At 43.1% G+C, this 21,085-nt stretch overlaps 2 protein-coding genes across 3 annotated transcripts; both read left to right on the forward strand.

The window, feature by feature from the left end:
* The first annotated feature begins 1,168 nt into the window (after window positions 1-1,168).
* Window positions 1,169-11,704, forward strand: ddrgk1 (DDRGK domain containing 1). Of its 2 annotated transcripts, XM_017720350.2 has the most exons (9): window positions 1,171-1,367; window positions 2,071-2,220; window positions 4,105-4,244; window positions 5,565-5,666; window positions 6,449-6,571; window positions 7,647-7,685; window positions 7,807-7,863; window positions 7,964-8,012; window positions 10,732-11,704. In XM_017720350.2, exons 1-9 carry the CDS (start codon window positions 1,277-1,279, stop codon window positions 10,890-10,892), a joined length of 912 nt encoding a protein of 303 aa, XP_017575839.1. In that variant the 5' UTR covers window positions 1,171-1,276; the 3' UTR covers window positions 10,893-11,704. The 2 variants fall into 2 exon arrangements, with proteins under 2 accessions (XP_037389032.1, XP_017575839.1); XM_037533135.1 differs by lacking the exon at window positions 7,647-7,685 and having other exon boundaries at window positions 1,169-1,367.
* Window positions 11,705-12,104: 400 nt separating this feature from the next.
* LOC108441059 (transmembrane protein 127) lies at window positions 12,105-20,696 on the forward strand. Its single transcript, XM_017720349.2, has 4 exons — window positions 12,105-12,434; window positions 14,428-14,627; window positions 15,829-15,990; window positions 17,966-20,696. The coding sequence occupies exons 2-4, from the start codon at window positions 14,453-14,455 to the stop codon at window positions 18,274-18,276; spliced, it is 648 nt and encodes a 215-aa protein (XP_017575838.1). The 5' UTR covers window positions 12,105-12,434; window positions 14,428-14,452; the 3' UTR covers window positions 18,277-20,696.
* Window positions 20,697-21,085: the final 389 nt, after the last annotated feature.

Genomic DNA, 21,085 nt, shown 5'->3' on the forward strand with positions numbered 1-21,085 from the left:
CGTCTCCTGGTGTACTGGCCTGTCTCCTGGTAGCGCCTCCAGCCTCTGGACACTACGCTGACAGACACAGCAAACCTTCTTGCCACAGCTTGCATTGATGTGCCATCCTGGATGAGCTGCACTACCTGAGCCACTTGTGTGGGTTGTAGAGTCCGTCTCCTGCTACCACGAGTGTGAAAGACCACCAACATTCAAAAGTGACCAAAACATCAGCCAGAAAGCAGAAAGGTGCTGAGAAGTGGTCTGTGGTCCCACCTGCAGAACCTCTCCTTTATTGAGTGTGTCTTGCTAATTGCCAGTAATTTCCACCTGTTGTCTGTTCCATTTGCACAACAGCTGTGAAATTGACTGTCAGTGTTGCTTCCTAAGTGGACAGTTTGATTTCACAGAAGTTTGATTTACTTGGAGTTATATTGAGTTGTTTAAGTGTTCCCTTTATTCTTTTGAGCAGTGTATATCATATGTAACTCTTTTGCTATACTAGTTTGTATCATACCAGCGAGTTCTGAAAGCACGGTCCCGTTGGCTCAGAAGTGTTTTACCCATGTTGTTATTCCTGATGACAGCACGTATTTTTTCCCCACAATAACTGTGACAGTAAGAGCTTTTACTACAGCTTGTATAAGACCGACTGGAGCAAAACAGCGTTCAGGTTTATCTGGTACACATTGAGAAAGCTGAGCTGAACCTGAAACAGTTTTATGGCTCTTTCTGTAACACTTGGCAGAAGCGGTTGCCAACATTAAAGCACATTTGATGTAATCATTGGGGCGTCTTTGCTTAACCTTCTTTTAACACTACTTTGCGGAACCATAACAGTGATAGGGTATGTATTATATTCATAACCTGTAACTTAAATAATGCTTCAGACTATGTCAGTATTACTATGTAACTGCTTTATACAATCCATTCAGACCAGCACCACGTCAGTGTTACTGCAGTGCTGAGAATGATCCACCGAACAAATAGTACCTGCTCTGTGAGGGTCCATGGGGGTCCTGACCACTGAAGAACAGGGTAACAGAGTATCAGAGAAACAGATGGACTGCAGTCTGTAACTGTAGAACTACAGAGTGCAGCTATACAGTAAGTGGAGCTGATAAAGTGGTCATGTTGGGTAATGTTATGCCTCTACTAGCGGCTCCGGGCCGGTAGGTGGCGCACCGCTTCATAACGGAGGCAGAGGATGTTGGAGAGCGGCGTCATCTTTAGGCCCGTGTTTACACGCGTGTGTTGACAGCGTGTGTTCGTGTTTAAAGCATAAATACTTTATTTGATGATGGATATCGCTCTTTATCTTATAGCCGCAGCGATTCTGATAGTCCTGATCGTCTTCGCTGTGAAGGTCCGGGGGCGCGCAGAGGAAGGTAAGGGCGACTTTAACTCGTTACTGCGAGAAAACCTTAACGTGTTTGTCCCAGATGGGAAACACTGACGCTTCAGACCCTTCAGAGAGACCCTTAAAGCCTGTTTGGCTGAACGTGTTCGTGGTAGGAAGAGATAAGCTTGGGAAAGTCAGCTGGGCAGCTGTCAGTAACTTGGCCTCAACTGCCCTATTAACACTGCAGTACAGCCGGGGTTGCCAGATTGATAAAAACGCGCTCCACTTACTGTATAGCTGCATCAGACATCAGAGCCAGAATTACTCTTTTAGTACTTTTACTTTATACTTAAGTACATTTGAAGGTAAATACTTTAGTACTTTTACTCAAGTGGAGCTCTAAAGGGAGGAACTTCTACTTTTACTGGAGGAATATTTTACCTTGGGGGTCTCGACTTTACATGGTTTGTGTACTCCGCTTTTCTTTAGCAAAGAAAGTGGTTCTATGTGACCCTTTGTATGACTACGCTGTTCTTTGCATCATGTAAGGTTCTCTAGATTGATAGAAAATGTGCACAAATGTGTTATGGATGGTTCTATACAGAACCTTTTTGAAAAAGGTTCTCTATGGCACCCAAAAGGTTTTTCTATTGTTGAAAGTTTTGGCATTGTAACAGTAGAAGAACCCTTTTCTTAAAGGCTCTATATAGAACCATCTACAGCACATTCTCCCATCAATCCCTCACCAGCTGGCCGTGAAGATCGTCAGAATGTGGTTGCGCGAGCTGCAGCGGCCCCGCGAGTGGCGGAGGAGCGAGGGGCCGGCATGCCCCGCCGCCGCAGAGGTCTCGACAGGATGATGGCACAGAGACGCGCACAGCGGGACGCCACGGAAAACGGTGACACATCTGCCACATCCCACATCTGGGCATGCAGTCAGTTAGGATGAGCGGTCATGTCCCCATGGGCTTCTGTTATGAGTGTGTTTTGAGTTGTTTATCAGGTTGTTTTCATTTACAGAGCAGTGCTATCCGACCCTATACTACAGATACAGCAGTTAATTAGGGTGCAGTGCTCATTTAAAGAGAAATTTCACCGATTTTTAATGAAATTCAGGATAATTCGGTCATTAAAGTGTAAACACAGTAAACTTTTTTTTTTCCCCTCTACATGAAATTGTTCTTTGTAGAGAAGCTTACCAACTCAGATTTCTTCACAAATGTGGTGATGGGAACCAGGGGTCGCAAAAATATGAACATTTTTTACTATCTGTATGATGTACTGTCATTTTAAATGATGTTGTAAACCTTTCTTTGTAGAGTTTTAATATGTAATATATATTATACATCATGGGTCTTTAATTAAAATTCAATAAGGTCCAGTTAGAGAAAATATCCTCAAGCAAAGGTCCAGAACATCATAACGTCTAACCTGCATCATGACTCAGTGCCTTATACTGTTTACTGAAGTAGCCAAGTAGGAATATCAACATCTTATACAGTCAAACTGAATATCAGATCAAATAAAGTCCAGTTCAGTCAGATTTCAGCAACATTTACTGTCATTTTCTCTTTTTAGAGCACGACATGTGGAATAACTTCCCTCTGACTCACTTTCTTCTCTGACTGCTGTTTCTCTCCTGTGTGAGCGTCGCTCACTCGAGTCTCGGTGCTTATCGTGATACACAGATCTGATTGGAGTAGCATCACGTGATATTTACAACCCATGCGATTAGTCTGTGAGTCTCCGGCCGCTAAACTTCCCTCTGACTCACTTTCTTCTCTGACTGCTGTTTCTCCCCAGTGTGGCGTCACTGAGTAGCGTCACGTGTGATATGTACGACGCATGCGACTGGTCTGTGAGTGTCCCGGGCACTAAAGCTTCCGCAAAGGCTAGAAACATTACGCCAATTTAAACAGGACAACCTGCTGAAATTAAATCACTTTCCATAGTTTATCGGTTATAGATCCACGTCCGATATAGATAGCTGTAGATAGCATGGCGCCTGGTCTGGAATCTGACCTATTACTTCGCCTATTAGTGACCTCTGCTATATATACAATATAGTATATCGCTGTTGTTGGAAGAAAACCTTGTATCTCCATTTTTTGTCATTTTTCAGTTTTTGACATAATTTGAAAATTCCATTTGCTCTTTACATTGTATGTGAATTTCATGATCAATGGACCAAATGGAACGGCCCAAAATGACCTGGGAAAATGTCTGGTTCCATTGACTTACATTAAAAGTAAAGTAGGTTTTTCCTTCTCCTGTAAAGTTACCATTTTGGAGATACAAGGTTTTCTTCTGACAACAACGGTATGTAATATATGTAATATATATTTTATAACAGTAAAATAATGGTAATTATTTTTCTGTAGGGACTTAATTGGCCAAAAATGCACTACATGTACCTCATTGCCATTAATGGATACAAAAAAATTACATTTTAGAGCAAAACTTTGTGTCAAAACGATCATAAAACTTGTTTTATAACCATTTCATATACTAACTTTCTAGCATAAAGGCATTAAACTCTTCAGACGTCTGGTTCCTATCACCACTACTGTGAGGAATTCTGACATAGTAATTTTCTCTAGAAGGGAGCATTTCACAAAGTGGCTTAGTCAAAAATTTCTATAATCTGTTTATAGGTAAAATATATGAATTTAACCAGGTTGTAATATTATCCAGTTGTTTTTGGTATAATCATTCATGGAGACCCTTCATGACCAGATTAACGCTGCATGTTTTCATGTTGTGTTTTGTCGCCTCTTCCTCAGAGAATGTTGCTCTGGAGGAAGACGAGGATGAGGAAGATGAGCAGCTGCAGGCCGAGGAGCGCCCCCAGGCTGCAGGGAAAGTGGGCGCTAAGAAGCTGAGGAAGCTGGAAGAGAAACAGGCCAAGAGAGCACAGAGGGAGGTGAGAGCTTGGACCAGGATTTTGATGTTTTTTGAAAATTGAAGTTTTAATTTTGTTTAGTTTTTCGTTTTAGTGTTTGGCTTTTGATTTCAGTCATAAGACTGGATTAATAGATTCAATTCTGTTTTGTTTAGTTTCAGTTTTGGTTTTGACGAACATTGTTGATAGTAGGTATTTGACAGAACTCCTTAAAAACTAACCTTAAAAACAGTAAAACACACAAAAAGGTCCATTTCTAAACTTCTTCCATGCACAAAAAACTAAAACTAAAGGTTTTGTTCTCAGTATTTCTGTTAGGTATAGTTAGTTGTGCCTTCAACATTATAGGTTTGATTGTTTTTGCGTTTTTGAAAACATTTTATATTAAGATTCTAATGCTGTAGTTTTTTGTTAACAGGCATGTTTTTTCACTGCTGGTTTTAACTTTAGAAATAGTTCTTGTTAACGATAAAAACCTTTGTAAATACCAAGTAACCAATTGTCACACTTAGGCCGAGTCCCATTTCACCCCTCGCCCTGACCGCTGAGCCCTTAGCCCTCTGTTTTGCGCGGTCATGTCTAGGAGTAGGTTGTCCCAATTCTTGTTGAGATAGAGGGGCAGGGCGGAAAAAGAAAAAGCGGCAAGACGTTTTTAACAAGAGACCAAAGAAACCCACAGATTTGAGAATTTTCTCTGTTAAAAAAACGACGATAGTCACTGTATTATCTTGGTTTAGTGTTGTTTCAGTGTAGTTTGGTTGTTCTCTTGTAGCTAGCTGGCTAACTCTCCTGTTCCACCTTAAATAGTCCAGCAGTTCTGATGCCTGAAGCGCCAGAATGTAACTGCTGCTCCATTTAAGGTGGAACGGGAAAATTTGAGCAAGAATCTGGTGAATATCTGACCTCAGCTTCATATCACTGAAGAATTAGGGGGGGTGATAATAAATAATTGCCTCCTCTTTGAAGGCGTATGATCCCTAAATGTAACTAAAGCCCAGCAGTGAGGAGCTGAACTTTCCCCTCCTCTGTGGTCACTGAAGTCGGGCCGGGTCGCCTACAGAGCGGCGCTGGTAGCTGTTAATGAAGGTTTTTTGTTGTTGTTGTTGTTGTTGTTGTTTAAACTTGAGGGTCCCATTTCATAGGGCAAGACTTCAACCACTAGAGTGACACTCGAAAACAAGGGGTAGAGGTAGAAAGAAGAAATGGGATTGGGCCTTAGATGCTCTCAGATGCTCTCCCCACACATTCACTGCATTCTGATTGGCTCTGATCTAGCCCAAGACATCTCGGATGTACTGAATGTCTGTTAACATAAGGGTGGTCTTGTGTTCACTGAAACAGGCTGAACGGGAGGAGCGAGAGGAGAGGAAGCGCATACAGGAGCTGAAGGAGCAGGAGAGGAGGAAGGAGGAGGAGAAGGAGAGGCTGCTGGAACAGAAACAGGTCACTGCAAAGCGCAGTTATTCACAGTGGCCAGCAGGTGTCACTGCGTATATTTTCTGGGTTTGTTTATCTGGTACTAAATGTGATCAGTGTGTCATTTCATGCCCATTAACACAATCTGGCTGGCCACATTTTAAGGCAACCTTAGCGTGAGGGATACGGAGAAAACATAACATCCGATACTTGAAGATTTCTATTGCAAACAAGTTTGTGAGCAGAATAAAAAAGCCATTGTGTTTTTTATTTAATCCTTGCAAAAATGAACTATCTAAGAAGGAAGAAAAGGAAAAAATTAAAGAGTTTTTTTATATTATGCATACTGTTTTATGTTTAATTAATTGAGATTAAGTGACCCTTATTAGTCCCACAAACGGGGAAATTTCACCTCCACGTTTAACCCGTCCATGCAGTGAAACACCACATGCACACTAGTGAGCCCACACACACTAGGAGGCAGTGAGCACACTTGCCCGGAGAGGTGGGCAGCCCTATCCGCAGCGCCCAGGGAGCACTTGGGGGGGTTAGGTGTCTTGCTCAAGGGCACTTCAGTCATAGACTTTCGGCTCGGAGGATCAAACCGGCGACCTTCCTGTTGCAAGCCTAGTTCCCTAAACTCCAGCCCACGACTGCCTAGACTGTTCTAGAAGAACTGACGTTTCCCCCAATATACCCACCATGCTGTGACATAATTTATCAAAACAAGGATAAAATATTATCTTCTTACTCAGTTTAAGTAATTTAGCTGTCACAGTAGACTATGCTTATATATTATTCTGTTTCAGGAGGAGGAGCTGCAGCGTGCTAAAGAGGAGCAGGAGAGGAAGGAGGAGGAAGAGTACCAGCGACTCAAAGAGTCCTTCATCGTCGAGGAGCAAGGAGAGGCTGATGAGCTCACTGAACAGGAGGTATGGCCTTAATCTAAGTCGGCTTTTGAGCCATTGTTTGTTGAAAACAAAAATTAAACCCGCCCCCAGCAAAGGCACGTTAACGTCCAAAGCTTGCTTCTGTACGGCCCTGGGAAAAATTTTGGGTGTTGGTGAGAAAAAAATAAAAGATAAAATGTGGTGGCGGAAATGAGCCTCTTCACAGGGTGGCGGGCTACGCTCTATTCGATAGAGTGAGGAGCTCGGTCATCCAGGAGGAGCTCGGAGTAGAGCCGCTACTCCTCCGCGTTGAGAGGAGCCAGCTGAGGTGGTTCGGGCATCTGATCAGGATGCCCCCTGGATGCATCCCAGTGTGGGTGTACCAGGCACGGCCTACCGGGACAAGACCCCGGGGTCGTGCTAGGACGCGCTGGAGGGATTAAATCTCCAAGTTGGCCTGGGAGCGGCTTGGGATCTCCGGGAATGAGCTGGAGGAAGTTGCAGGGGAAAACAGGGTCGTCTGGGATTCTCTGCTCTCCCAACTGCTACCGCAACCCTATCTGGACTGATGAAGATGATGATGATGTGGCCTGTGCTACAATTATGGCTTATTTTATGTTTATTTTTTGCCCCCTATTCAGCATTTAAATAGAAATTACACTGTAAAATGTGAAGAAAATGCATATTTAATCTCCCCGTGCGGAAATCATCACACACCTGTGCTAACCTGAAGTAATTTAATGATCCCTACTAGACTTGCTTAAGTGGTTTCTGACCTTGCGTGGCGCACTGTTGTCTATATACGTGGGCAAACGTGTGGCTGAAAACAGTAGCAACCACCTTGTCCATCTTTATAGATAAGAGTGTGTTATACAGTGTCAAAAACAACACAACTACTGTAGGAACAAGGGAAGAATTGAGTAAATTAGTTGTTCTTTCGCTTGAAATTCGGCTCATCATTGATTTTACACCAAACATTGTGAGCAGAGTGAAAAGTGAATGGGATTTTTCCTGTAATCGCTGTAAGTGCAGTATTTGTGGCACTCACAAAATCAATCAGACTCTGTTCTGTGATTCATTTGGCTGATTTCTCCTTCCTGTTTTTTATTTCTTTCAGTCTCACAGCTTGCTTCAGGAGTTTATCCAGTACATTAAGGTGTGTAAGTGTCTTCACACGGCCCAATTGCCCCACAAGCCCCTCTTTGTTTGATGTATCACTATGTATTAAACTCTAGCTGTACCCATGTTGTTTAATTGGAAGTCTGCTGCTTTCACAGGACTCAAAGGTGGTGTTGTTAGAAGACTTGGCATCCCATTTTGGAATGCGCGCACAGGTAAGAAATATGTATTTAGAAATATTATGAATTACTGCCCCAAATGCAGCTCAAAGGTGCAATTTCAGTCCAGTGTAATTGCTCTTCTGAATCTTTTTAGGATGCTATTGCCAGACTGCAGGACTTGATAGCAGATGGTTCACTTACAGGTGAGTTACGCCGCAAAATGAACAGTCGTGATGAATGCTGACCTATTTAGTGAGAGTGTAAACATGTACATCTATAACAGTGTTTAATGTGACAGTTCAGCTGAAAATCGGATTTGAACTCAGAAAAAAAACCTCGTATCTCCAAAACTGTAACTTTACAGGAGAAGGAAAAAAAACAACTTTACTTTTAATGTAGGTCAATGGAGCCAGACACCAACAAATTATTTAGAAACAATTGTTAGCATGGTGCTGTAATAGGATGCCGCCGTTGCAACAAGTCAGTTTGCAAAATTTCTTCCTTCCTTGATATTCCACGATCAACCATGAGTGGTGTTCAAAGCCGCCTCTGGGCTCTGGAGCAGTGTAAACGTGTTCTGTGGAGTGATGAACCATGCTTCTCTATCTGTCCGTCTGATGGAGGAGTTTGGGTTTGGCAAATGCCAGGAGAACGTTACCTGGCTGACTGCGCTGTGCCAGCTGTAAAGTTTGGTGGAGGAGGGATAATGATATGGGGTTGTTTTTCAAGGGTTGGCCTAGAACCCTTAGTTCCAGTGAAGGGAACATCTTACTGCTTCAGCAGAACAAGACAATTTGGACAGTTCTATGTTTCTAACTATGTGGGAACAGTTTGGGGAAGAACCTTTTCAGTTCCAGCATGACTGAGCCACAGCGCACAAAGCAAGGTCCAAAAAGGGCTGGCTGGGTGAATTTGGTGTGGAAGAATCTGACTGGCCCTCACAAAGCTCTTACCTCAAAGATAAAAGATAAAATACATAATGAAATATGTTATATGGGCCCTTTAAAGTAAAAGGGTAAACATAGTTCCAAAAATTACTTAAAACATGCCAGATTATAGACAATAATCACAATTTATACAACAGTTAGTTCCGGCCAAGCAAGCTGATTGGTTAAGAGGCGTTCAAACTGTGATATTTCGCCATAACATCACAGCTTTTTCACAAACACTGTATCACTCTGCGAATTTTTACTTCTTACTATGCGCAGTAAAATTCTTTTAAGACCACATCTGACCGACAGCCGATTTGGTCCAACTCTGAAGACGCAACAACACTAAATTCCCAATCTGTCGTCACCACTGAGCAGCTTTTCAGTCGGCAGCTGTGACAGAAGAACAGCTGAACAACCTGGAATCAGCCAGAAATGAACCCAACACCATTCGCCAGACGTGTCTGATCTTCAGAGTTGGACCAAATCAGACTGAGCCATAAAACGGACCCAATATCAGGTTCAGCTCAGTTTGGTCAGTTTCTCCAGATCAGTATTAATGTTGTTTTGTTCCAGCCGGTCTGTAAAGCTTCTTACAGCCCGTTCAGTTTGGCAAATGGTGTTGGGTTCATTTCTGGCTGATTCCAGGTTGTTCAGCTGTTCTTCTGTCACAGCTGCCGACTGAAAAGCTGCTCAGTGGTGACGACAGTTTGGGAATTTAGTGTAAGGAGCTGGAGAACGAACTGCCAGCTGTGCAGCGAGTGGGCGGAGCTCGTTACTCTGACAAGCTGCTCGTTAAGGAGCTATAATTAGGAGGAAGGAACTGAACATTAAAACGTATTAAAGCCGCGTTCACGGCCAGTTTATTCATTTCTTACTGTATTTATTTAACTGTTGTATTAAAGCAGTAGAAACTCGAGGAGTGTCTTATTGCTATAACATCACGGCTGTGATGATCTGCAGAGATGAAATCACAGCCGTGATGTTATTTCAGCATAACACTCTCCCCCTCAGGTTCTGCTGCTTAATTACTTCACATTTACAATAATGATCAGAAATATTCTGATATGTTCCCCATATCATTCAGAATGTCATACCGTGTCAGAAACTACGAAAACAAGTTAGTTACAGTTTACTAGACAACAGTTTGAGGTGAATTTCTGATCATTTAGGCGGTCATTTATGCACAATGCTTAACCGGTGGCTATATACTTCCATTACTTGTTAGCCACATTAGCCTCGTAACTCCAGTACAAAACTAAAGAAGTGAACTTCAGACACCAAACATACTTGGTGGGTCGACTACATTTGGGTAAAGGAGAAAACTGTGTAAATTAGTTTTTTGGCCGAACTTTCTCTTTAACTCTTAATTCTATTTGTTTTTGGGGTTTTTTAAGGACTTTGATAATGTCTTTTAATTTAAATTCATTAAGGTCCAATTAAAGAATTTCCTCAAGCAAAGGTCCGGAACATCATAATGTCTATTGCATCATGATTCAGCGCCATATACTGTTTACTGAAGTAGCTGAGTAGGAATATCAACATCTTATACAGTAGCAACTGAATATCAGATCAAATAAAGTCCAGTTCAGTCAGATTTCAGCAACATTTACTGTCAGTTTTCTCTTTTTAGAGCACGACATGTGGAATAACTTCCCTCTGACTCACTTTCTTCTCTGACTGCTGTTTCTCTCCTGTGTGGCGTCACTCACTCGAGTCTCAGTGCTTATCGTGATACACAGATCTGATTGGCTGAGTAGCGTTACATGTGATGTTTACAACCCATGCGATTAGTCTGTGGGTCTCCGGCCGCTAAAGCCGTACTGTAAAGGCTAGAAAAATGAAATAATTCTCCATAGTTTATCGGTTATAGGCGCCGTCCTACACGGACCTGATTCTGGATCTGGACTCGGACCGCGGCCCGCTTACTAGTGACCTCTGTTTCTTACTCTGATGTTCACTCTTGCCCTGATTGTTCTCTCTGGTATTTCAGGAGTGATCGACGACAGGGGGAAGTTTATCTTCATCACTCCCAAAGAGATGAATGCTGTGGCTCAGTTCATCAAAAAGAGGGGAAGAGTGTCCATTTCAGAACTGGTCCAGGCCAGCAACACCCTCATCAACCTGACGCCTACGATTCAGAGCACGTCCTGATTTACTGTCCACCACCTGTGCAGATTCTAACTCGTGCTCAGAGACATCATGGAGCGCTTTTACCAAACAGATCACGAGTACTTTTTCTAAAAGAGTGCGAATAATAAAGGGAGCCTGGTCTGTTTGAGTGCTGCAATCAGCTGTTCGTGTCCGTATTGAGAAGTGTGAAGGCCGAGCTCTAAAGCTGACCACACGCTTGTAATCTTACTGGACTTCTTCTTTTTCTGTTTCTGCTTTTTTTTTCTTGTTTCTCAAACGCAGCTTCTTTAAAAACGACTAATTACACTGAGGAAAGAGCCGCTTAGCAAATACTGTGCGTGCTTTCTGTTGGCCTTTTTCTATAGAACAGTGAGAATCAACACCAAACCAGTTTCAGCCATTGTACAATGCAATGATACACGATGAACGTGACGCCTGAGACACTGTTTGACGATTGTTATGAAAAGATTTTGGCCTTAAAACGTCAAGAGATGCACATGCCGAGACAAAGCAGTACACGAAGAATATTTTTTTGTATATTTACGACCATTTCTAACCAACAAATGCTGAAAAAAGACGTGTAGGTTCACTGGTTGTCTTAGTAAATAAAATGGCTGTATTTGTGTTGCAGACATGGTGACCCCTGATTAGAAATCTCACCCATCTCACATCAGATTTCTCTGAATGACTTTGTTTACATCTCAACTGGAATATGCAGCAGGCTCATATCTATAGCTATTAGAACGGGGAGACCCAGGACGCCCCGGAGATTTTAATAGGGTGGCACAGTGTTAGGAAAGAAGTGTTTCTACATTAAAATGACATAAAAATTGTTTTTTTTCTCTCTGTGCATAATTAATCTGTCCATCATTTCCACATGAATAAAATATTACATCAGTACAGCTGATGGTATTTGTGGTTTGTATTCTAGTCGTTCTAGAGGAAATTCTGTGTTTGAACAGGTCAAATTAAATCACATTTCAGCGAAACACATTCCAGATAGATAGCTAGGGTGAGTTATGAGTGGCACGAATGAAGGGACCCAGTGCAGGATCATCCATCTGTTTGCTGTGGTGGACAGATGGGTGGCCATGCTTCATGCTGTAGTGGCACTGGCCAGGCCGTATCCATTGGCTGTGCTTTTGTTATGCTGAAATTTCGAAAAATCGGTGGAATTGCCCTTACCAGTGGTTGGTGTATCGGGGCTCGGCCACAGGGGGCGCTGAGCTTCCAACCGCTGTGTAATGATACCGCACGACCGAGTAATGAGAGCTGATCGAAGCCGCTTTTTTCCGGTGTTGTCATTACGTTTAATCGTCTTTTTACAGCTTTTCTGTCACGCTTATCTGCCTTTCGCGGGATGTGTCAGCCGTTCGGCTCCAATACGAAGACAGAAATAACAGAAATAAAAGCGTCGTTTGACTCGGCGAGCCGTCAGCTGACCGTACACAACGTCATTGGACATGTGGATCGCTCATTACTGAGGCGTTCAGTGAAGTAACGGTCGTTTTGACCGACGATGTGGGCGAAAAGAGGCGGTTTTTGACCCAAAAAACAGTCCAGGTGAGAGTATTTTACCCGAAAAATGGAGTGAAAGTTACGGTTGTTAGCTGTGAAGCTGAACTTGGCTTCCTATTCCAATTTCCCCGTTCCACCTTAAATAGCCCAGCGATTACATGCCGGCGCCTCAGGAGGTCTATATGTAACTGCGCAGTATTTAAGGTGGAACGGGGAAATTCGAACAAGAAGCTCGGGAGTAGGAAGCCAGTTTGTTTACGGTTGCTGTGTTTTGGAGGTTTCTTTGCTAACACGACTAATTTACACTATTTAAACTAATTAACATCGGTTTTTTTAAACTGCTGTACCAGGACGACCTCGTTACTGTTGAATTTCAGTAAACACAAGCAGCATAGGCCGCGTCCCAAATCCACTCCCTGCTCCCTACATAGTGCACTACAAGCAGGGCGTTTACTGTCCACACTTTGTTAAAAAAATACTTCAGGTTTGATGCTGAACAGCGTGAGATTTGGCCATTTATTCCTAAACGTGAAGTACGTGTTGATACTACTAATACTTTTTAATAGCAGACATTTCTGCATACAGCAGTCGTTGAGGTCTAAACAAAGGTATCCAGAGTGGTTTGGCTTAATGATGCATTCTAGATAAAGCTGCAGTGGGGGTTGTAGTGACCAAGGGTCCCAGTGTCTCATAAGCAAATATAACCATTGTGTTTACTCTCTGAAGCTACCAGCATAATTTAATGTCATGACTTTCTATGAGGTGTGGATTTTTGGATTCATTAATCTCTCCAGACGTCTGGTTCCTATCACCTGCACTGTGAATAATTCGGACGCGGTGCATTTCTCTAGAACGGAGCATTTCACCCCAAACCACTCTCAACGACTTTGTTTATATATTAACTATTAATTTTGGCAGAATTTCAGAAACAGTTGGTGGAATTCCCCTTTATGTTTCAACAGAATTAACTATTTTCAGTCACTGTAGCGGAGCCCCTGTACACAGCTGTTGTAATGTAATCATAGCATCGACTGATTTAATTAAAAAAAAACGTCTGAAGTGCAACTACACTGATTTATGGATCGCTTGGCTGGGGCTGTTTCCAGGGTCCTGCTACAGCCGTTTCCATGGTTACACTCCAGCTGTTTCCAGGGTAATGCTACAGCTGTTTCCATGGTTACACTCCAACTGTTTCCAGGGTCATGCTACAGCCGTTTCCATGGTTACACTCCAGCTGTTTCCAGGGTCATGCTACAGCTGTTTCCATGGTTACACTACAGCTGTTTCCATTGTTTGGCTACAGATTTCATGCTTATACTACAGCTGTTTCTGTGGTTACGCTATAGTCATTTCCATGGTTATTCTACAGCTGTTTCCATGGTTACACTCCAGCTGTTTCCAGGGTCATGCTACAGTCATTTACATGGTTACACTACAGCAGTTTCCATTGTTAGGCTACAGATTTCATGCTTATACTACAGCTGTTTCTGTGGTTATGCTACAGCTGTTTCCATGGTTGCACTACAGCTGTTTCCATTGTTAGGCCACAGATTTCATGGTTATGCTACAGCTGTTTCTGTGGTTACACTCCAGCTGTTTCCAGGGTCATGCTACAGCCATTTCGATGGTTACTCTACAGCCATTTCGATGGTTACACTACAGCCGTTTCCATGGTTACACTACAGCCGTTTCCGTGGTTATACTACAGTCATTTCCATGGTTATGCTAGTAAGACGTTTTGAGACATGCACCATTACTGGCTGAATGTTTCAGTGAAGTTTGGCAAAGAAATTGGATGGAAATCAAGCAGAAAAATAAAAGAGACGAGTGAACAGTCCATGCTGTCCGCACTAGCTCCATTAATGTTACAGTACTGTATAATCTCATAGTAACCCCTAACCCCACCCCCGTCCCCACCCCCGTCCACACCCTTCCCTCACTAAATATCTCAGAGTAATAATGAGAGTTAATGAAAGAAACTCGGGGCAAATTGAGAAAAGTTTGTTCTCTGCCAATTTCCTGTGCTGTGCCTCCGCAGTTTGGGCCTTCGCTCCGACCCAGCCATGACCCTGATTTTGACCCCCGCCGCCATGTGCCAGTGCTTCACTCTGGTGTCTCTGTGTACCTCCATCGCCGATCCCAACTGGATTCAGATAAACAACGGCTCAGACTCGAACAACAAGCTCATTTACGGAGTGGCGTTCACACTGCACGCTGCACAGAACCTCACACACACCGGTAGGAGCTGGACCGGCCGATAAAACAATGATTATCAAAATCAAAGATTGAAGCATTATTGATGAAGAGTTTCTCAATCTGATATTAGTGGCAAAGGCTTGTGCTGTAAACAGTCACTGCTTTGGAACACTAGGTGGCGATGTGAAAGCAGCACAGCTGTTGGGAGCATCAGCTGGTTAGCTGTTCTTAGTTTAAACATTCTGGAGAGTGAAAAAGGCCTTTCATACGTTCTGCGAGTGTAGAAATACTACACAGACTTAATATTAAACCAGGGCTGAAAGATTAAAGATTAATGTATTTATTCAAGTGCAATTTTTAAATGAGGAGCTACAGTTTTCATTTTAATTATAACCGACATGGTTTAACATGGCTTTAATAAGCTTTAGTGCTTGTGACCCGGCACATTACATTAAGCATTCAAGCCTGAAAAGAGCACCTGTGGGTCTTCTTAATATAATACACTGATCAAGTTACAGACTGTAGTCCATCTGTTTCTCTGATACTCTGTTACCCTGTTCTTCAGTGGTCAGGACCCCCATGGACCCTCACAGAGCAGGTACTGTTTGGGTGGTGGATCATTCTCAGCAGTGCAGTAACACTGACGTTGTGGTGGTGTGTTGTGCTGGTCTGAGTGGATCAGACACAGCACTGTCACTGCTGGACTGAGAACAGTCCAACAACCAAAAATGTCCAGCCAACAGCGTCCTGTGACCACTGATGAAGGACTAGAGGACGACCAACACAAACTGTGCAGCAGCAGATGAGCTGTCGTCTCTGACTTTACATCTACAAGGAGGACCGACGAGGTAGGAGCGTCTAATAGAGTGGACAGTGAGTGGACACAGTGTTTAAAAACTCCAGCAGCACTGCTGTGTCTGATCCACTCGCACCAGCACAACACACTAACACTCCACCACCACCACCATGTCAGTGTAACTGCTGTGCTGAGAATGACCCACCACCCAAATAGTACCTGCTCTGTGAGGGTCCATGGGGGTCCTGACCACTGAAGAACAGGGTAAAAGGGGGCTAATATAATATTTTGCATTTAAATGATCATTTTGGTCAGAATCCTTTGCAGTATCGTCAGTCATCTTTATTTTTTATTAGAGATATGACTTGTTATCCTTTGATATGAAGAAGAACTGTCACTCATATGGTTGTAGAGCTCCTGGTGAAGTTGTTACTGGCGCTGTTGTAGGTCTTCTGGGTGGAGTGAATGGACTTGGGATGAGGCTGCTCTACACACTGGCTGCAATGTGCTACTGCGCTGTGTTGCTCTCCAGCTCCTCCTTCCTCTTGGACTTCCTGGGCGCTGGGTTCAGCCACTCCAGACTGGTGTCGTCGCTTCACGTCTCCACAGGTGATCCCTGACCCGCATTCACAATAGCAGCGACAGGCGACTGGCCGTTGCCTTTGGAAGGAGGCGGTTTGTAGCAGCGACAAGCAAAAATTGACAAATGAAGTTGAGATTTTCCCAATTTAATGCAGATGAACTACGACCGAAATGAAGCACCTTCATGTGTAATAACTGCTTATTATTCAGTTCAGGCTCAAGTATATGTCGAAGCTGACTGATGGAGATTACTGAGTAAGATCAGTAACCAACCAGATCTGACCCTTAACAGTGTAGATGAATGTGTGCTCACTATTTGGCAAGCAAGAGGTCACCATGGCTCACTTCATTTGTGTGTTATAACTGCTTATGAACTTGTTTTGTAAAGTGTTCATGAGCCAATAAATAACCATTTATTAAACATTCTAAATCAGTTTTAAGGGCAATTTTATTGCAAAGTTGTACCATCTACAGTCCTTTGTGAAGGTTTTAGGCATCTTAAGCAAACCTCAGCTTAAACTGACCTCAGCAGTGAGTTTATCACAATATACATTAGAATAAAGTCGTATTCATAATTCAGATAAACAGAAAAACAATAAAAAGTAACAAGAATTTCTCGGGTCCTTATTTTTCCTGGACACCTTCACAGCCGCCACAGAGACTCGTTAATATCATCAATGACATCATTGAGCTCAATTTACTGAGCACTGATTGGTCAAACCAGGAGCTGCTTTTTAACTACATATAATACTGGGCTTCCTCGAGGAGGAGAGGCTTGGAGATGGGTAAACAAACACACCAACACACCGACATCCAGAAAATCACTATTGTTTTGTATATGTATCGTTGCTGCCGGAACAAAATCTTGTATCTCCAAAATAGTAACTTTACAGGAGAAGGAAAAAACATACATTCATTTCACTGTAAGTCAATGGAACCCGAGTTTTTTCCAAGTCATTTTTGGCCGTTTATTTTGGTCCATATTTCATGAAATCTACACACATTATAAAGTCCAATATGCATTTTCAGATTATGTCAAAGACTGAAAATCGACAAAAATGTTGATATGAGGTTTTGTTCTGGCAACAGCGATATATATATATATATATATATATATATATATATATAATTGTAAGTAATTAATATTCTATACATTTTGTTTATTCAAATAACACTTTTTCAGCAAATAAACACAAACTACACAAATAAATAGGTTTTGAAAATGTGTCTTGGGTGCCTCAGACTTTCTCACAGGACTGTATCCTATAAACTTCCACAATTCCACAATTCCACAATTGACATATTAAGAAAACAGTAGAACGCACACCCTTTTTAACAGTTTATGCCCTGCATGCAGCAGAAAGGGCAGCTTTACACAAACCCACAGGAGGCACATTTGGGGCATCTTTAGTTCCTCGTTGCCCCTGATGTGAGCGTATGGTTCCCATAATTTCTCTCTGTATTGTTAGCATATGATCATATTGCCCACCACTATGGCTGCGCGTTAAAGGGGTATTCCACCATTTTTCCAAAGTTTCTGCATAATTCAGTTGTTGAGATGTAAACAAAGTCATTCCGTGTGGTTTGATGCGAAATAGTTAAGTGCAGAGAAACTGACAGACTCCGATGTCTTTACGGTGGTGGTGATGGGAACCAGGGGTCGCCATGACGACAACACAAATATAGCCAGCGTTTTTATATGCGATGTTGATGATAAAATAAATAGTGATAGTTCTGAAATATTTGCAGACCATTTTGACACATGCTGCATGTACATTTCCGTCATTTAAAAAGTACCTTTTGGGCAAAATCTAATGAAACCAGGGTCTTAATTAAGCATTTTGTGCACTAACATTTCTGTGATGGAGCTTTAAGAAGCATCAAATACTTCAGACGTCTGGTGCAGAGAATTTAAGCTGGTGTAACTCCACAGCACTGGCGGTTAGGCTGTGTTGCCATCATGATTGTTCTTACATTCCTTCCTCCCTCCTTCTCTCCTCAGCCGTGCTGTGTTTGGTGGTCCTGGGGGTCAGCGGGGCATGTCTATACGTAATCCGGCAGAACGTGCAGAAGGAAGCACTAGGCCCGTCCACCCATACCAGTGGACTCTCCACCTTACCTGGAGAGAGCTTTTACATCGAGATCTTGGGCCTTTTCTTCTCCGTCACTGCTGCGGCCTTTAGCCTCTGCTGCCGTCTAGAGCCCATCGCTCCCAACCAGGACCTCTCTGAGGAGTCTGGAGACGGAGAGGGAGAGAGGGAGCCGCTGGTCGGAGGGACGGGAAAGGACGGAGAGGAGCCCAATACCCATTAGTCTTAACATATTTTTTAAAACATCGTTGCTGTTGTAGGAGCACCTCGCAGCCCAGACACGCTGACTTTACATGAGGAGGAGAAAAAAATACGCAACTTTTAAAGCCCGAGATTTTATTCCAAGTGAATTCCGACCATTCCTGTTGGTCCAGTCGTCATGAATACCTTGACACGTTCTCTCAAGAACACTGTGAAATGCTACTGGACAAATCCAACTGTTAAACTGGTTACTTGAGACATATTTTCTTTCCTTTTTTATGCAAATGGTATTGAAGCCTACACTCTTAAAACTAAAGATTCCTAAATGGCTGTTGGCATTTTACCAAAGACCTGGGATAGCGTAGCAACACCTTAGCAACCACGTGGAATTTTATAGCAAAGACTTTGGCCAACTTGAAGTTCCTTCACAAACTTTCCTCATCTGGTTGATCTAGAACATCGTTCTATGGAGAATCTTTTAACTTAAAGCAGATTTAAAAGGCTCTTCACACTTCCACATCGTTTAGAAAGGGAGTCATGATTGAAAGGCTCTTTAGGGAACCAGATTTGGTACTTCTATGGCACTGGCACTCCGGTCCTGGAGTACCAGTGTCCAGCACAGCTTGGAGGTTTCCCTGCTCAAACACACCCGCTTAACCTGGCCGTTAACAGGGGAGTGTGATCTGGTGTGTTGGAGCAGGAAAATCACCAAACTTTGCTGGACCTTTGCCGGCCCTCCAGGACCGGAGTTGTGCACCCCCTGTTCTATGGCATTGCTTAACGTAACCTGTCTTTATTTTTAAGAGTGTACACTGTAAACAGCTGTGGAATCACCTGTTCCAGTAGCATTTTTAACAAGCTCTCATCGCTTTTGCCCGTTGGGGGAAACCCTGACACTAGCAGGGATGATGGACGGTGTTTTGAGTTCATAGGGCAGCAGATTACGCCCTCTTCTTTAAATCACTGCAAACAGAGCTTCAATCCTTTACCCTGCCTGATTGCTAGTGCAACACCTATTGGCTACATGGCTGACAGGGACAAAAAGGTAGTGCTCTAAGGCTGTAAAGCAAAGCTCTTAACCAGACTAAGCAGTTATTCATAAAATTTCTGCATGTTATTCATCAAACTTTTGGAAGGCCAGCCCAGGCCGAGTGCGTGCGAATCTTATAATCGGCTCCTCGCGCTCCTCTCCTCCGTAACACGCTTCCGAGTGCCGAGTCAGAGGCTGCGTTCACACAGCAGGTTTTCTCACCTAATCAGATTTCTATTTTTGGCTGTTCACAATGTGAATGTGATCTGTATGCGACATCACTCTGATCAGATCAGCTCCGACCCGCACACGCAATAGATCAGTGCTTCACGCTGCTTCATCCAGAGGTAAACAATCACGACTGCCAGCGCGCGCTTCTTTGGGTTGTGTCCTCGGATCCTTTAAACTTTTCTTCGAACACGAAGGGGTTTGGATGAGTTTCTTCTGACGTTTTTTACAGAAACATCACTTCAGATTGCCTCGGCAGTGCAGAAGTCTGGGTTGAGTTAGATTTCCGTACAAGTTGCATGAATTCCGATCTGGCTGTTCAGACGGAGTCGCGTTGCCGCAGAACGGATACGGATAGGATTTCAGTTCCACGTATGAAATCGGAATTGAAACCGTCAGTGTGTTTATCTGTTCACAGGGGCACTCAGACACACATCTGTGTCCCATATGGAGAAAAAGATCCGATTTGGGCCACTTTTACCTGCTGTGTGACCAAAGCCATATAATGTTGAAAACTGGACTCTACTGTTCTTTTTCATTCTTGGAGCTTGACGCAGAACCGAGCAAGCAACCCAGTCAGGAACCAAAGACATGACCAAAAGAGTACAACCAAGGACCTCATAGGCCTCCGAACTCACACGTCATTCTGCAGTCAGTGTCATGCCCATATTCAGAGCTCCAGATCTAAGCTGGTTTTCTCTATGAGAAAATAGAGAAAATGATGTTTAAAATCTTTTTTTTTTTAATGCAGTGATGTCAAAGCGTTCCAGACTGAGTGTGTGTGTGCGTTTCCCTGTAGAGTGTCAACGAATCCTCTGAAGTGTGAGGTTGATTGGGTTAGTAGTCTAAATACTATGAAAGCTATTATATACATGCTACAAGCTGCACTCCTGCGCACTGAAATGACAGGAAAGAGAGAATACTATTAAACTTCAACACTATTATATACCAACACCAGCTGCTCAAACTATGCTCCATTACTGGCAAACTATCCTAACTTCCAGATTTGATGAAACAAGCTGGTTTGCATGAGTCTTACAATGTCAGTTCAGTGCATATACACAAATCAGGCGTAACGTTCTGACCACCTCCTTGTTTCTGCGCTCATTGTCCACTTTATCAGCTCCACTTACTGTATAGCTGCACTTTGTAGTTCTACAGTTACAGACTGTAGTCCATCTGTTTCTCTGATACTCTGTTACCTGTGTCTGATCCACTCAGACCAGCGCAACACACACTAACACACCACCACCAACATTGTCAGTGTTACTGCAGTGCTGAGAATGACCCACCACCCAAATATTACCTGTTCTGTGAGGGTTCATGGGGGTCCTGACCACTGAAGAACAGGGTAACAGAGTATCAGAGAAACAGATGGACTACAGCCTGTAACTGTAGAACTACAAAGTGCAGCTATACAGTAAGTGGATCTGACTATATTCACCTACCTGTGTAAAATGGTCAGGTTGTGAGTTGGTTTGGATAAGAACGTCTTCCAAATGCATTTTTTTGGACCCAGAGCTCCTCATGTTGGCACGATGCCGACTACAGGATGACGCACATCAGAGGTCTG

This window comes from Pygocentrus nattereri, chromosome 23 (assembly GCF_015220715.1).
Source record: "Pygocentrus nattereri isolate fPygNat1 chromosome 23, fPygNat1.pri, whole genome shotgun sequence".
NCBI lineage: Eukaryota > Metazoa > Chordata > Actinopteri > Characiformes > Serrasalmidae > Pygocentrus > Pygocentrus nattereri.

What these genes read in the sequence shown, in the direction of transcription:
- ddrgk1 (XM_017720350.2), top strand. Translation starts at nt 1,277, where the DNA reads ATGATGGATATCGCTCTTTATCTTATAGCCGCAGCGATTCTGATAGTC. An exon ending in GCGGGACGCCACGGAAAACG is followed by an intron (nt 2,221 to 4,104) that starts GTGACACATCTG and finishes CCTCTTCCTCAG; the next exon opens with AGAATGTTGCTCTGGAGGAA. An exon ending in ATTTTGGAATGCGCGCACAG is followed by an intron (nt 7,864 to 7,963) that starts GTAAGAAATATG and finishes GAATCTTTTTAG; the next exon opens with GATGCTATTGCCAGACTGCA.
- LOC108441059 (XM_017720349.2), top strand. Translation starts at nt 14,453, where the DNA reads ATGACCCTGATTTTGACCCCCGCCGCCATGTGCCAGTGCTTCACTCTG. An exon ending in ACAGAACCTCACACACACCG is followed by an intron (nt 14,628 to 15,828) that starts GTAGGAGCTGGA and finishes GCGCTGTTGTAG; the next exon opens with GTCTTCTGGGTGGAGTGAAT. An exon ending in GTCGCTTCACGTCTCCACAG is followed by an intron (nt 15,991 to 17,965) that starts GTGATCCCTGAC and finishes TTCTCTCCTCAG; the next exon opens with CCGTGCTGTGTTTGGTGGTC.